This window comes from Malaclemys terrapin, chromosome 25 (assembly GCF_027887155.1).
Source record: "Malaclemys terrapin pileata isolate rMalTer1 chromosome 25, rMalTer1.hap1, whole genome shotgun sequence".
Classification (NCBI taxonomy): domain Eukaryota; kingdom Metazoa; phylum Chordata; order Testudines; family Emydidae; genus Malaclemys; species Malaclemys terrapin.
Genome location: NC_071529.1, coordinates 9,425,146 through 9,438,917, shown reverse-complemented (window position 1 = coordinate 9,438,917; position 13,772 = coordinate 9,425,146). Strand labels below are relative to the sequence as shown.

Genomic DNA, 13,772 nt, shown 5'->3' with positions numbered 1-13,772 from the left:
CCCACGTGGGAGCTTCCCTGCATGTGCATGGAGAGACCGGTCAATTAAGGCTCGGGGTGGGGGACAGGCAGGGGGTAGTGGGGCCATAGATTACATTACCTTAGAATAAAACAAAAGCCCCAGGGGAAGCCCCGCTGGTCTCCGTCAGAGACAGCCTGGCAAATGGGACTCTGCAGCAAGCCCCAGTGCAGGAGGAGAGAAGAACGTAAGAATGGCCACACTGGGTCAGACCAAAGGTCCATCTAGCCCAGTATCCTGTCTTCCAACAGCGGCCAATGCCAGGTGCCCCAGAGAGAATGAACAGAACAGATCATCATCAAGTGATCCATCCCCTGTTGCCCACTCCCAGATTCTGGCAAACAGAGGCTAGGGACACCATCCCTGCCCACCCTGGCTAATAGCCATTGATGGACCCATCCTCCATGAACTTATCTAGTTCTTTTTTGAACCCTGTTAATGTCTTGGCCTTCACAACATCCTCTGGCAAGGAGTTCCACAGGCTGACTGTGCGTTGTGTGAAAAAATATTTCCTTTTGTTTGTTTTAAACCTGCTGCCTAGTCATTTCATTTGGTGCCCCCTGGTTCTTGTGTTATGAGAAGGAGTAAATAACACTTCCTTGTGAATTGGAGTATCAGAAATAGGATGAAATTTAATAGTGAAAAGGGTAAGGTGATGCATTTAGGGATGACTAACAACAATTTTAGTTACAAGCTGGGGACGCATCGGTTAGAAGTAACCGAGGAGGAGAAAGACCTCGGGGTCCTTGTAGACCGCAGGATGACTATGAGTCGACAATGTGACGTGGCGGTGAAAAAAGCCAATGCAGTCTTGGGATGCATTAGGCGAGGTATATCTAGTAGGGATAAGGAGGTGCTGCTTCCGTTGTATAAGGCACTGGTGAGACCTCATCTGGAATATTGTGTGCAGTTCTGGTCTCCCATGTTTAAAAAAGATGAACTCAAACTGGAACGGGTACAGAGAAGGGCCACTAGGATGATCAGAGGAATGGAAAACCTGTCGTATGAAAGGAGACTCAGGGAGCTCGGGTTGTTTAGCCTGACCAAACGAAGGCTGAGGGGGGATATGATTGCTCTCTTTAAATATATCAGAGGGATAAATACCAGGGAGGGAGAGGAATTATTCCAGCTCAGTACTAATGTGGACACGAGAACGAATGGATATAAACTGGCCGTGGGGAAGTTTAGGCTTGAAATAAGACAAAGATTTCTGACGGTCAGAGGGGTGAAATATTGGAACAGCCTTCCGAGGGAAATGGTGGGGGCGAAGGACCTGTCTGGTTTTAAGATTAAGCTAGATAAGTTTATGGAGGGAATGGTTTAATGGAAAAACATGATTTTAGTCAAATGAATACCGTGCCATGGCAGGTAAATAGTATAATGGCTAATGAGGGTGAGGCTGGAGACTCTTGCCTACATGCTCGGGGTTTTACTGATCGCCATATTTGGGGTCGGGAAGGAATTTTCCTCCAGGGTAGATTGGCAGAGGCCCTGGAGGTTTTTCGCCTTCCTCCGCAGCATAGGGCAGGGATCGCTAGCAGGAGGATTCTCTGCTAATTGAAGTCTCTAAGCCACAGGTTTTGGGGACTTCATCAGCAGAGTCAAGGGAAAGGGCAGGGACGGCTTTGTGGCCTGCATCATGCAGGGGGTCAGACCAGATGATCATAATGGTCCCTTCTGAACTTAAAGTCTATGAGTCTATGAGTCTACTTTCTCCACCCCAGTCATAATTTTATAGACCTCAATCATATCCCCCCTTAGCCGTCTCTTTTCCAAGCTGAAAAGTCCCAGTCTTATTCATCTCTCCTCATACGGCAGCCGGTCCATCCCCCTAATCATTTTTGTTGCCCTTTTCTGAACCTTTTCCAATTCCAATACATCTTTTTTGAGATGGGGCGACCACATCAGCACGCAGGATTCGATAGCCAGCAGTTGCAGAAGGAACCTGGAATCCGTCAGTGGGCACTTTCCTCCAGCAGGTGGCACCCCAGGCTAGTCACAGCCCGGGCAGACCTGGGAGCCCGCAGCCAGGCCAGGGGCGCGGTGACCGTTCCCAGGGGCTGGGGAAACCCGGCCCCCGCAGAGTCAGACCCGGCGGGCCCAGATTTGGGTGTTGGAGGCCGAGGGCCGTGGAAACTCTGGGTTTGGAGCTGGTGCAACCACGGCTGGAATCCTGCGTGCAGTGCCGGGGCCCACAATTCAAGGACGCCAGCAAACTGGAGGGGGGTCCGAGATTATAATGCTGGAGCTCCTGGAGTCCCTCTCTTTAGCTGAGCAAAGAGAAGGTGAAGTGGGGGGGACTATCCCAGCCCATCCGTACCTCCAGGGGGAGCCACACGTTGATAACGGGCTCTGCAGTCGAGCAGGCAAAGGTCTAACATGGCTGGGAGTCAAAACTGGACCAATTCAGACTGGCAAGAAGTTGTTTCCAGGGAGGGTAACTGACCATTGGAACAACGTCCCCAGGGCTGTGGTGGATTCTCCATCGCTGGCAGTTTACGAATCCTGCGTGGACGCTGTTCTGGAAGATCTGGTCTGGTCCAGCCGGGAATTAATCCAGGGCCGCTCTGGGGCCTGGATGATGCAGGAGGTCCCGCTCCATCACAGCGTGGTCCCTTCAAGCTACGAAAAGTGGGGCTGGTGCCTGTGACAGTGCGCGACTCACCCCAGCGGCGCCTCCTGCTGGTTCCTGGGAATTAGCTCTGTTTCCAGGTCTGGAGCGCCCTCTGCAGGCCAATGTCCCGCTTGCCCCCCGTGTCCCTCCCAGGACCCTGGTGCCCTTTTACCTGAGGTGCTGCCCCTCCAGGCAATACCCCACAGATCTGGGTCTCCCCTCCCTGGAGAACCCCCCACCCTCTATTCCCACCTTGCCTCAGCCTATGGGCTACTGCCAGTCACCATCTAGCCCCCTTTCACTGGGGCCGATTGCAGTCTGTATAAGCCAGTCATCATAGGCAAGGGAGGTTTTGACCTGCTGCCTTTCCCTGCAACCCAGTACCTCCAGGGGCCTTGTACAGGGCCCTTCAGCCTGGGGAGTTGCTGGCCTGGAGCTTCCCAGCTCCTCTGGCCTTTCCCCAGCCCTGCTCCACTCCAGTCCCCTTTACTGGGTGCATCTCCCTCCTCAGCTATAGGGGGACTGCCTGCTCCTGGCCCCCTGCCCTCTTATAAGGGCCAGCGGGGCCCTTATTTAGCCAGCCCAGCTCTCAGAGCTGCAGCCATCCCCAGGGCTTGTACCCTTCCAGGGCCGGAGCGGGGCGACCACCCCTCTGCAGTGCCCAGCGTGGAACAAAGCCAAATCCGGGGACACGACTCCTCCCGAAAATCTGTGGGGCGGGAGGGGCTGTAACTACCCCCCGTGAGCGGGGGGCCATGGGCTGCATGTTTCTCTCCTTTCCCTGTCCTCTGCACGCCCACGTGGCTGGCGCTCAGCGAGGTCGAACCCTGCACCAACGGAAGGGGGAGGTACAACCAACACACACACACACACACACACCCTGCCATGGGATGCTGCTCTGCCGTGGGCAGCTAAAGGCCACGGCCCCACAAGGAGGAAGCGCACGGGCAGATGTCCAGGCCTGAGCCTGGGGTGTGGGGCACCCCTAGGGCTTAGCCTCCACCCCCCATCACCCCCTTTTCCTAGCCCTGCTCTGACCCTTCCTGCAGGCTCCCCCCACACCTGAGGCTGCCTCTGGAGGGGATCTAGTCATTTCAGAGTGAAAACGCCTCCAGCCTGCCAGCCCTATTAACTCAACGCTGAAACTGTGAAAGAGCCATTCAGTGGTAATGAAGCCATTTAACAAGCATGTGCCAACCCCCAGGGACACACTGTCCGTTTCTGACCAAAACACGTGTGCGTGACTGCGATATTTACTCAGAACATGCTAGTCTACAGGACCTTTCGTTTCAAATTTGCTTTAAAAATACTTCGTTAGTGAGTGGCTAAAGATGATAAAATTCCATCTCTAAAAAAAACCCCTTGCATAGATTTTTAGATGCACAATCTGAGGATACCACGTTAGCCTTAAATGCTTGGAGCGTCAGACATCGTTTTTTAAATAAATCCTTAAGGACCACTCTTATCTAAATACACATGCGAGCCCGGGCTGCCGTCGGGCGTGTGGCACCAGTTTAATAATACCGCATAGGGTCCCATAAATCCTAAGGACGGCCCTGCTATCACGGATGTGCAGGGTGACCCTGGGCAAGTCGTTTCCCCTGTCCAGGCTTCTGTCTCCCCTTTGCCTTAGCTATTTAGACTGTAAGGACTTGCGGGGCAGGACCAGTTTGTGCCACACCCTCTGGGGCCCTGACTCTCCGGCATCACAACCTCCCAGGGAGGGACAGCGCTGCCGAATCTTGCGCGGCTGGAGTCCAGGGATGCTGAGAAAATCTCCGCTTTCATAGTACCAAAAAAGGCCGTTTTTAGACCTTACGGTTAAGAGAAAGCCACGGAAACGTGACATGAGGGCGACACGCGGGCTCAGCAAGCGAACCAACCGATCCCACAGCTCGTGTTTTGGTTAAAAGTCTCGTGCTTTTTCGAGACGGTCCTGGGATTTCGGGGGCCTGACTGGTGATCGTTGAGCTCTCGGAGTCGGGGACACTGGCAGACGGCACCTGGGTCACAGCTGACAATGGCAACATTGGGGGCATGGAGAGCAGGAGGTCAGATCAGTGTCTCCAACTCCCACACTTTCACTGCAGACCTCACAAGCGCTGGTGCCTCTCTTAAAGCCCCAGCTGCTGGAGTCATGTGATGAAATGCAGCTATTATTAACAGTAAGTATGTTTCTAGCGCTTGTGGTTGCAGAGAAGAAGCGGAACACGTGACGCGAGCTCAACCGCAGGGCTCAGAACTCAGAGGGGCACGTCATCTATCTACGCAGCCCCAGATCCATCTATCTCCTACACACCCATCTACCTACCCAGCCCCAGATCCATCTATCCCCTACACACCCATCTATCTACGCAGCCCCAGATCCATCTATCCCCCTACACACCCATCTATCTACGCAGCCCCAGATCCATCTATCCCCCTACACACCCATCTACCTACCCAGCCCCAGATCCATCTATCCCCCTACACACCCATCTACCTACCCAGCCCCAGATCCATCTATCCCCCTACACACCCATCTATCTACCCAGCCCCAGATCCATCGATCCCCCTACACACCCATCTACCTACCCAGCCCCAGATCCATCTATCCCCCTACACACCCATCTATCTACCCAGCCCCAGATCCATCTGTCCCCTACACACCCAACTACCTACCCAGCCCCAGATCCATCTATCCCCCTACGCGCCCATCTACCTACCCAGCCCCAGATCCATCTATCCCCCTACACACCCATCTATCTACCCAGCCCCAGATCCATCTATCCCCTACACACCCAACTACCTACCCAGCCCCAGATCCATCTATCCCCCTACACACCCATCTATCTACCCAGCCCCAGATCCATCTATCCCCTACACACCCAACTACCTACCCAGCCCCAGATCCATCTATCCCCCTACACACCCATCTATCTACCCAGCCCCAGATCCATCGATCCCCTACACACCCATCTACCTACCCAGCCCCAGATCCATCTATCCCCTACACGCCCATCTATCTACCCAGCCCCAGATCCATCTATCCCCTACACACCCATCTACCTACCCAGCCCCAGATCCATCTATCCCCCTACACACCCATCTATCTACCCAGCCCCAGATCCATCTATCCCCTACACACCCATCTATCTACCCAGCCCCAGATCCATCTATCCCCCTACACACCCATCTATCTACCCAGCCCCAGATCCATCTATCCCCCTACACGCCCATCTACCTACCCAGCCCCAGATCCATCTATCCCCCTACACACCCATCTACCGACCCAGCCCCAGATCCATCGATGCCCCTACACGCCCATCTACCTACCCAGCCCCAGATCCATCGATGCCCCTACACACCCATCTATCTACCCAGCCCCAGATCCATCTATCTCCCTACACACCCATCTATCTACCCAGCCCCAGATCCATCTATCTCCCTACACACCCATCTACCTACCCAGCCCCAGATCCATCTATCCCCCTACACGCCCATCCATCTACCCAGCCCCAGATCCATCTATCCCCTACACACCCATCTATCTACCCAGCCCCAGATCCATCTATCCCCTACACACCCATCTACCTACCCAGCCCCAGATCCATCTATCCCCCTACACACCCATCTACCTACCCAACCCCAGATCCATCGATGCCCTACAAGCCCATTTAATCTATCTAGCCATCCCCCTATTTGTCTGTCTATCCGCATGCATCCATCTCCATAGGCACCTATCTAATCTCTCTATCTACCCCTCACTCCCCATACATACCCATCTCTCTCTCTCTCTCTCTCTGTTAATAGGTTGGTGCTGTGGGACGTGACAGCCCCCGTCCAGCCCTTCCACCCATCTGACCTTTCTTCTACCCCCGGGTTCCCGGCCCTGCGGCCTTTGCTGGGGAGAGACAGAAACACTCTAGGCGTCGGTGGTTTCCGTTCAACTTGCTCTTTATTATGGAGGCAGAGTTCAGAGACTCCACTGGAAATATATGTATATAAATGACGTACAAAATAAAATCAACCCGATTCGGGGGGACAACGAGGGGTCGGGATCCAGCTGCTCAGAGTGGCCACGGCACACAGACATCATTACAACGACAACCCAGAGAGGCCCCCCGCCCCGCCCCACCCCCCAGACCCACATCCATCCCTGTGACCCACGCCGTGGGGGGGCGTCCTTAGCACCGGGCTGTCCTCAGGCACTGTGGTGCGGCCTCTCCAGGTGCTGTACGGGGGGCGGGGGGAGGTCTCGGTGCCTCGGAGGGGGCTGCGGTGGGGTTGGGGAGGGGGCCGGAAAAGGGGGTGGGGGGGGAGGAGGGAAGACCTTCTTTGCAGAGAGATTTCCAGCTCCTCAGGGCTCAATTAAAAACGCAAATGACACCAGAAGACTTGGGAACATTTAAAAAGAGGCCGTGGGGGGCGGGGAGGGGGCAGCCCGTCACCATAGGTAGGAGTCCTCGTACCTGCCGGAGAGAGTGGGGAGTTAGACACTGGGACAACAGCAGGCAGAGCCCCCCCCACCCCCCACCCGCCCCCTCAGCCTTATCCTTGTCTCTCCCTCCGCCCCACAGAGCAGCCAGTCGCTGACCCCCCCTGCTCATGGCAGCCCCCCCGCCCCAATGCTGCCACTGGGATACACTTCCCCCAGCCTACGGGGAGGGCAGGGCCGGCCTGGGGGTTGGGAGGGGTTGGGGCATACGGGGACCACCCCTCCCTGTACCCCAGCCTAGCCTCCCCCCAAACCTGTACCACTCATGTAGGACCCGAGCCATGGAGTTCGAATCTGGATTCCAAGTCCCCTCACTGGGCGGGGGGTCCGGTCTGGGAAAGGGGTGGGGGTTGATCCAGCCCTTAAGGACCATCGGCTCCAGATCTCCACTCAGATCTAGGGTCCCACAAGCGGCCGGTTACCAGGGGTGGTGTAGGACAATGGGGGGCACTCGGACGACAGCATGGACTTGGCCCCAGTGCATCCCCTGCCACCCGGGAGTGTGTGTGTGGGGGGAGCGCCGACTTTGTAGCGAAGGGAACCCCAGAGGCCAGGGGCGCGCTCACCGCGATCTGCCGGTGTGGTCGCTGCTGTCCCCGAAGATCAGCTCGGACATCAGGGCCTCTGGGCTGGATCTCTTCCCGTACCTGGGGAGCAGTTAAACAGAGCACAGGGTTCACGGATGTGGCCTGGTGGAGGGAGGCCCCAGAGTCCAGCCTCTCCCCAGCTACTCGGAAAGGCGGGAAGGGGCACAGATGGGGGGCAGACGGCATCAGTGAGAGTGGAGTGTGCCAGGATGCAGGGAGGGGGGGCACCAGGCATGGGGGGTGTCTGAGTGTGCAAGGGGGGTGTGAGTGTGTGGAGAGGGCAGTGGGGGGTATCTTAGTGTGTGGAAGGGGCTGGGTGGGGGGGATGTGTAAGGGAGGGGCCTGGCAGAGGAGGGTTTCAAGCAGCCCCCTCGCATTTGCAATTAGTGAGTATTAGCCCCTGGCTAACAGGCCCCCACGGGGCAAACTGTGTTGATGAAGCTGGTGCCTAATGTGCCGTTTCATGGCTGCCATTTTCGCTGTGCTCCCCCAAGGACCCCCCAGGGGCTGGGGGACCCAGCAGACTACCTCTTCCACAGGCTACGCTGGGAAATTATCCAGGGCAGAGGGAGAATGAAACTCACGATTCTCGCTGGAGTGAGAACACGGAGCCGGGAATGACACCGCAGACCCAGATCTGGCTGGGACCGGGGGCTCGGGGAATAAACGCCTGCCCCATTCAGACACACACCCACACGGGGGAAAAACCCAGGCAACGTCGTGCACCAATTCCCACATTTGTGCATAACTGCCCGTGCTCAAAAAGACACACAGACGCACAACCACCCCCAGAGCGCAGACTTGTGCAGAGACACTCGTGCTTGTACACAAACATGGCCCCCGACACGGCAACCCCTGGGCACAAACACGGACTCTCCTGCACAAAACCCAGGGAGATTCCTGCCCAGCCAAAACACACCCACGTGCAGAGCACAAACACCCACGTGCCCAAACACACACCCGTACAGAAACCCGCACCGGCCCAAACGCAGACTCGGGCACAAACGGTGTCCAGACACGCCTGCCCAAGGCGTGCACAACACATAAACGCGTGCACAGCCCAACCCGCACACACGCACCGCTGCCTTGTCACTAGGTTAATGTAATGCCGCAGGGCGGAGAAGTATTTGGCCATTTCTTCCGGGGAGGCGTCGTCTCCGGGGTTCTCTGGTTTCGGGGGGTAGGCCTCCACCAGCGCCCCCAAGCAGAACAGCACACAGAGGGTCACGGCAACCAGCATGGGCCAGAGCTTCACAGAGGCGACCATCTGAGAGCGGGGCAAAAAAAGGGGTGAATATAGACATCACCCCTTCCACCCTCTCCACTGCCCCCGGCTGTGCAACATGGGGAAACACCCTGACAGCTGCGTTTCTATGGGGAAGGGGTTGCTGCCCGTCCGAGGATACAATAAAAGTGGTCCTGAAAGTGTGGTGTAGGGCACGGGGCACCCGCGTAGGAATCAGGAGAGCTGGGTGCTGGTCCTGGCTCTGCCACCAACCTGCTGGGTGACCTTGGGCAAGTCACTTTCCTTCCGGGTGCCTCTTTCCCCTCCCACCCTCTGTGTGTCTATTTCGATTGGAAGTCCTGCCTCTCGGGAGCCTGCCCTTGGTTGCTATCCTACAAATAACAATAGGAATGGCTGTCCAGCTTCAATCATGCCCCATCCCCTAATGGGATGCTGATCCTTCCCAGTTCCTTAGAGGACTGCTTGCTCGTCCTCTGAGACTTCCAGCCCAGGGGACATTTCCATGTACCAAGAAGGGGGACAACCCATTGGTCCTGTTCTTCCCCTGCAAATGCACAGGGCAGCTGAGTGACTGAGTCTGTTCCCCCTTCCGATTCCTGACCTGCGGTTCCACACAGGGCCTGAGGTTCATCCCCACAGGTTAGCACGTCCTGGGCGGAAGTCTCCTCCCAAGAGGTGAATTTGGCCTGCTGTATCACCGCATAGAAAGCTGAGGTTTTAAAGGAGCCTGAATGAAGTGCCCGGCTCCCTCTGGCATCCCATAAACAAGTCACTTTTCCACCACCCCAAAGCAGCCAGCTCTGGGGTGGAACACAGCAGCTGTTAACGCTAACAGCCTGATTCTGCTGTCACCTATGCCACCGTCACAGCATTAACTTCCAGGGCATTACTGCCGACTTTACACCAGTGCAGCGAAGGTCAGCCTCTATTTCCCATCTGTGTTACAGGGGGATGAATACCAATACACTGATCTTTGGCATAGCGCTTTGAAGCTAGACTCCAGAGCACCGTATGCCTTCATTTATGCACCCAGGCTTACAGAGACGAACGCCGCATTTAGGACCAGACGCTGAGCTCAGGTACGCCGCTGCAAATCAGCCACAGAAGAGAGTGAGTTACACTGGTCTAAATACACACCGATTATTCTGTGTGCAGCCGTAGAGTCGCAGTGTTATTTCTGTCAGACGCTTTGCACGCCTGGAGCTGTACAGATAAAAGAGACGGGGCCCTTTTGTGTCTGTGCCCACTGCACACGAAGCCGGATGGCTGTTCGCTAGCTATGTAGTGCTATTGGATGTGTGTGCGATGTACATTCGGAGCGGGTCTCTCTGTGCTGTGTTTCTCTGCGGATGACCTACTGTAAAAGGGGCGGGGGGGGGGGGCACTCCATGCTCGGTCAGAGGCAGCCTCTGCATGTCCATAACCAGAATTGCTTTGCATCCTAGCCAGACGCGGCACTAGAATGCACCTGCTGTGACAATGTCCTATGGCATCAGTCGCCCATTATGTTACACCGGCCGAGCGCTGTGCTACGAGGGCTGTTTCTAAGCCCCCCCGTGGTTCTAGACGATGGCGCTGAAATCAAGTGTTTAAAAGAAACTCGGCAGAGGCAGGCTTCACCCCACTGATTCTAAGGGCCTTACGGCAGGGCTGAACTCACGCTTATTTCCCTTTAGTGAGCGCAAAATCCGTCTAGATGTTCCCCTGACCCACTTTCCTGGAAATGTGAAGAGACGGATACTCACCCCCCACCACCACCACCACCCGAGAGGCTGTATCGCCCTCCGCTGACAGCCCCCCTCGCTCATCAGACACGGGGAATAGCGAACTGAGACCCAAAGCAGGAGAGATTTCGGGGTGGGGAGGGGGAGGGAAAGCAAGATGCCCCTCAAACCCTCCTCTTTAGGAGTCACCCCCGTTCCCTCCACCCCGGGCTTTCCTTATTATTATGATTTGTATTGTGCTAGCCCTGAGCACAGCCCAACACCCCCGTTGTGCCAGGTGGTGTACATTATTAGGTGTATTACGGTAGCATCTAGGCGCCCTAGGCATGGCCCAGGACTCAGAGTGCCAGGTGCTGTGCATTATTACGTTAATTACGGTAGCATCTAGGAGGCCCAGGACCCCAGAGTGCCAGGCGCTGCACATTATTAGGTGTATTACGGTAGCACCTAGATGGCCCAGGACTCCAGCGTGCCAGGCGCTGCACATTATTAGGTGTATTACGGTAGCACCTAGACGGCCCAGGACCCCAGAGTGCCAGGCGCTGCACATTCCCACGCTGCTTGGCCAGTAACTCCCACAGCCGTCCCTGCCCCGGAAGCTGATGGGAGTGAGAGCCGTGGGGCCGACCCCCACCCCGTTGCCCAGTCGAATTGGGATGGCCCCAAACAATGGGGGTCTCTCTGCTTCCCTTGGGGAGGCCATGCCGCCACCCACTACCTCCCTCTTTGCTCAGCTTAGCCCTGACAGGGGGCAACCTGTGTCCCCCCCCCAGCTTCCCACCTCCAGGGGAAGCGTCTGGCCCCAAGCTAAGCCCCTGGCCGAGCTACTCACCGTGGGCAGGCGTCGGGGTGCAGGAGGTGGAGAGAGCTGCGGGCGTCAGCCGGATGCGATGGGAGAACCGGGAGCTTCCAGTCCCTCTTGCTGCTCGTACGGTTCTGCCTGCGCTTTATAGCCTTGCTGGCTTGGGGAAGTAAGGAAGGAGGAAGGCTCCTCCCTCACCCTCTCCCCCCCCCCAGCATTCGCTGATCAATGTGCTGCCATCAGCCACTCCTGGTGCCTCCCCAAGGAGAGCAGGGGCCATGCCAAGGGAGGGGGCACTGGGCTGAGTCCCGGGGAGACTGGCTGATAAGTTTCCCTTTGTAAAGGACACGGGGTGGGGGGAGAGAGACGGTTGGAGCCTGCGGTGGGACTGACTCCACCGTGGCTGGGTGCTGCGGGCGGGCACGGATCGGAACAGGAGAGGGTGGGGGTGCTACAGTGTTTGGACTCAGGAGTCCAGGGGGGGTGTAGCACTGAGATTCATTCGGGATCCCCTGGCAGAGTCGGGGGGCTAGCCCCAGTGTCCTGGCCAACCCCCCACATCTTCTCTGCATCAGATTCCCACTGTCATCCCCGCTGGATCCTCACGCCCTGTCCCAAACTGTTATGTAGCGCTGATAAACAGCCGCCGTGTTCCAGCCCAGCGGTGGCTGCACTTCAGTGGTGGGTGAAGCGATTCTGGTTGGGCGATGGCGTGGGCAGAGTGTGAAAGGCCCGATCTGTAAGGGGGTCACTCAGGCAGGACCGACCACACGACAACATCTGTAGAGAGAGATAGAAGACAATGGAAGGAAGGAATTGGGATGATAGACGGACAGAAAGATAAATGAACAGAGACAGACAGCAGTCAAAGTAGATTCTCTGTTGACCAATATATAGCTCGGGGATGGGCAAACTTTTGGCCTGAGGGCCACATCTGGATATGGAAACTGTATGGCGGGCCATGAATACTCACAAAATTGGGGGTTGGGGTGCAGGAGGGGGTGAGGGCTCCGGCTGGGGGTGCGGGCTCCGGGGTGGGACCAGAAAAGAGGAGTTCAGGGTGCGGGAGGGGGCTCCGGCCTGGGACCAAGGGGTTCAGAGGGCAGGAGTGGGATCAAGGCTGGGGCAGGGGGTTGGGGCGCGGGAGGGTGTCAGGGATGCAGGCTCCGGGCAGCTCTTACCTCAAGCAGCTCCCAGAAGCAGCGGCATGTCCCCCCTCCAGCCCCCATCGAGGGCCGAATTAAAACATCTGGAGGGCCGGATGCAGCCCCCAGGCCGTAGATTGCCCACCCCTGATATAGCTGATGATCTATTTCAAATTCTATCTGTGTCTCTGTTCATCTCAATCCTTTATTTCTTTCTTTCTTTGGGGCAGTGGCTTTTCGTTGTGGGTCTCTACAGCACCTAGCACCATGGGGGCCTATTTGGGGATCTCTCGGTGCTAGAATAATAACCGGGGGGGGCACTTTATTCACCTGGCATGAAGCCGCGGGGGAGCTACGCCGGGGTCCCAGCCGAACGCCGCTAGCCCCTCAGCCCTGCACCACACCAGCGCGTATTCTGTATGTGCCACGTATTCCGGAACTGTCTTCGAGGCATGTGACCGGTGCCATTTTCCAACCCCTTCGCCTGGCAAGCCAAGCTTGACACAATAACCTGAATCCAACCAGTCTGGCCTGGAGGGAGGGGGGAAAAACCCTAAATCCCCTTTTCTACATCAAACCCTCCCCTGACTGGAAAAATCATATTTCTCCTGTCCTGCCACGTGCTGTTCCAAAGGGGAAATTCCCCCTCCCCGCTGGAATGAGGCATCAGTTTGGCTCATGAAATCTGGCCCCTTGATCTTGTCCATGAGCCAGGACTGCCCATTGCCCGCTCCTGCATGTCGGAGCAGCGTCCTCTGCAGGACGGGCAGATTCGACATTTCGGGGCCAAAGGGAAAGATTTGGGGGAAGGGGAGCGGTTTGCAGCTGCTTGGGACTTGCAGTGTTAGCCTGGGTCCGCAGTGCAGTTGGACAGCCGGGGCAGCTGGGTATATCTAAACCTGCTGTGATCACGCCTCTTCGTGGCAGTTCAGACACCCCTGCGCCGTAGCCCAGACCGGGCTGCAGCAGTGGGCAGAGTGCAGGTGACATGGGCAGAGGTGAATGCTGAGCACCACGTGGTTTGTCCCCACCCCGATCTACACAGGTCGGGAGCTAATCCCGTCTCACTCCACACAAGGCTGTTTGGGGGACAGTGCCAGCAGAGGTGGCGGGGGGGAGGCAGGGACGGCTATAAATAAACAGCCGTGAGGACGTAATG

The 13,772-nt window shown here is 56.7% G+C and overlaps 1 protein-coding gene across 1 annotated transcript; it reads right to left on the bottom strand.

Annotated features, from left to right (window-relative positions):
* Positions 1-6,950: 6,950 nt before the first annotated feature.
* LOC128829276 (peptide YY-like) lies at positions 6,951-11,773 on the bottom strand. Its single transcript, XM_054014613.1, has 4 exons — positions 11,499-11,773; positions 8,776-8,963; positions 7,676-7,756; positions 6,951-7,083 (listed from the first exon to the last, which is right to left on the bottom strand). Exons 2-4 carry the CDS (start codon positions 8,961-8,963, stop codon positions 7,059-7,061), a joined length of 294 nt encoding a protein of 97 aa, XP_053870588.1. The 5' UTR covers positions 11,499-11,773; the 3' UTR covers positions 6,951-7,058.
* Between the last annotated feature and the right edge of the window lie 1,999 nt (positions 11,774-13,772).

Excerpts from the sequence above, each read along its gene's own strand:
- LOC128829276 (XM_054014613.1), bottom strand. The coding sequence starts at position 8,963 with ATGGTCGCCTCTGTGAAGCTCTGGCCCATGCTGGTTGCCGTGACCCTC. Across the intron at positions 7,757-8,775 it reads AACCTAGTGACAAGGCAGCG|GTACGGGAAGAGATCCAGCC; the intron begins GTGCGTGTGTGC and ends ACTGCTCCCCAG. Across the intron at positions 7,084-7,675 it reads GACCACACCGGCAGATCGCG|GTACGAGGACTCCTACCTAT; the intron begins GTGAGCGCGCCC and ends TCTCTCCGGCAG.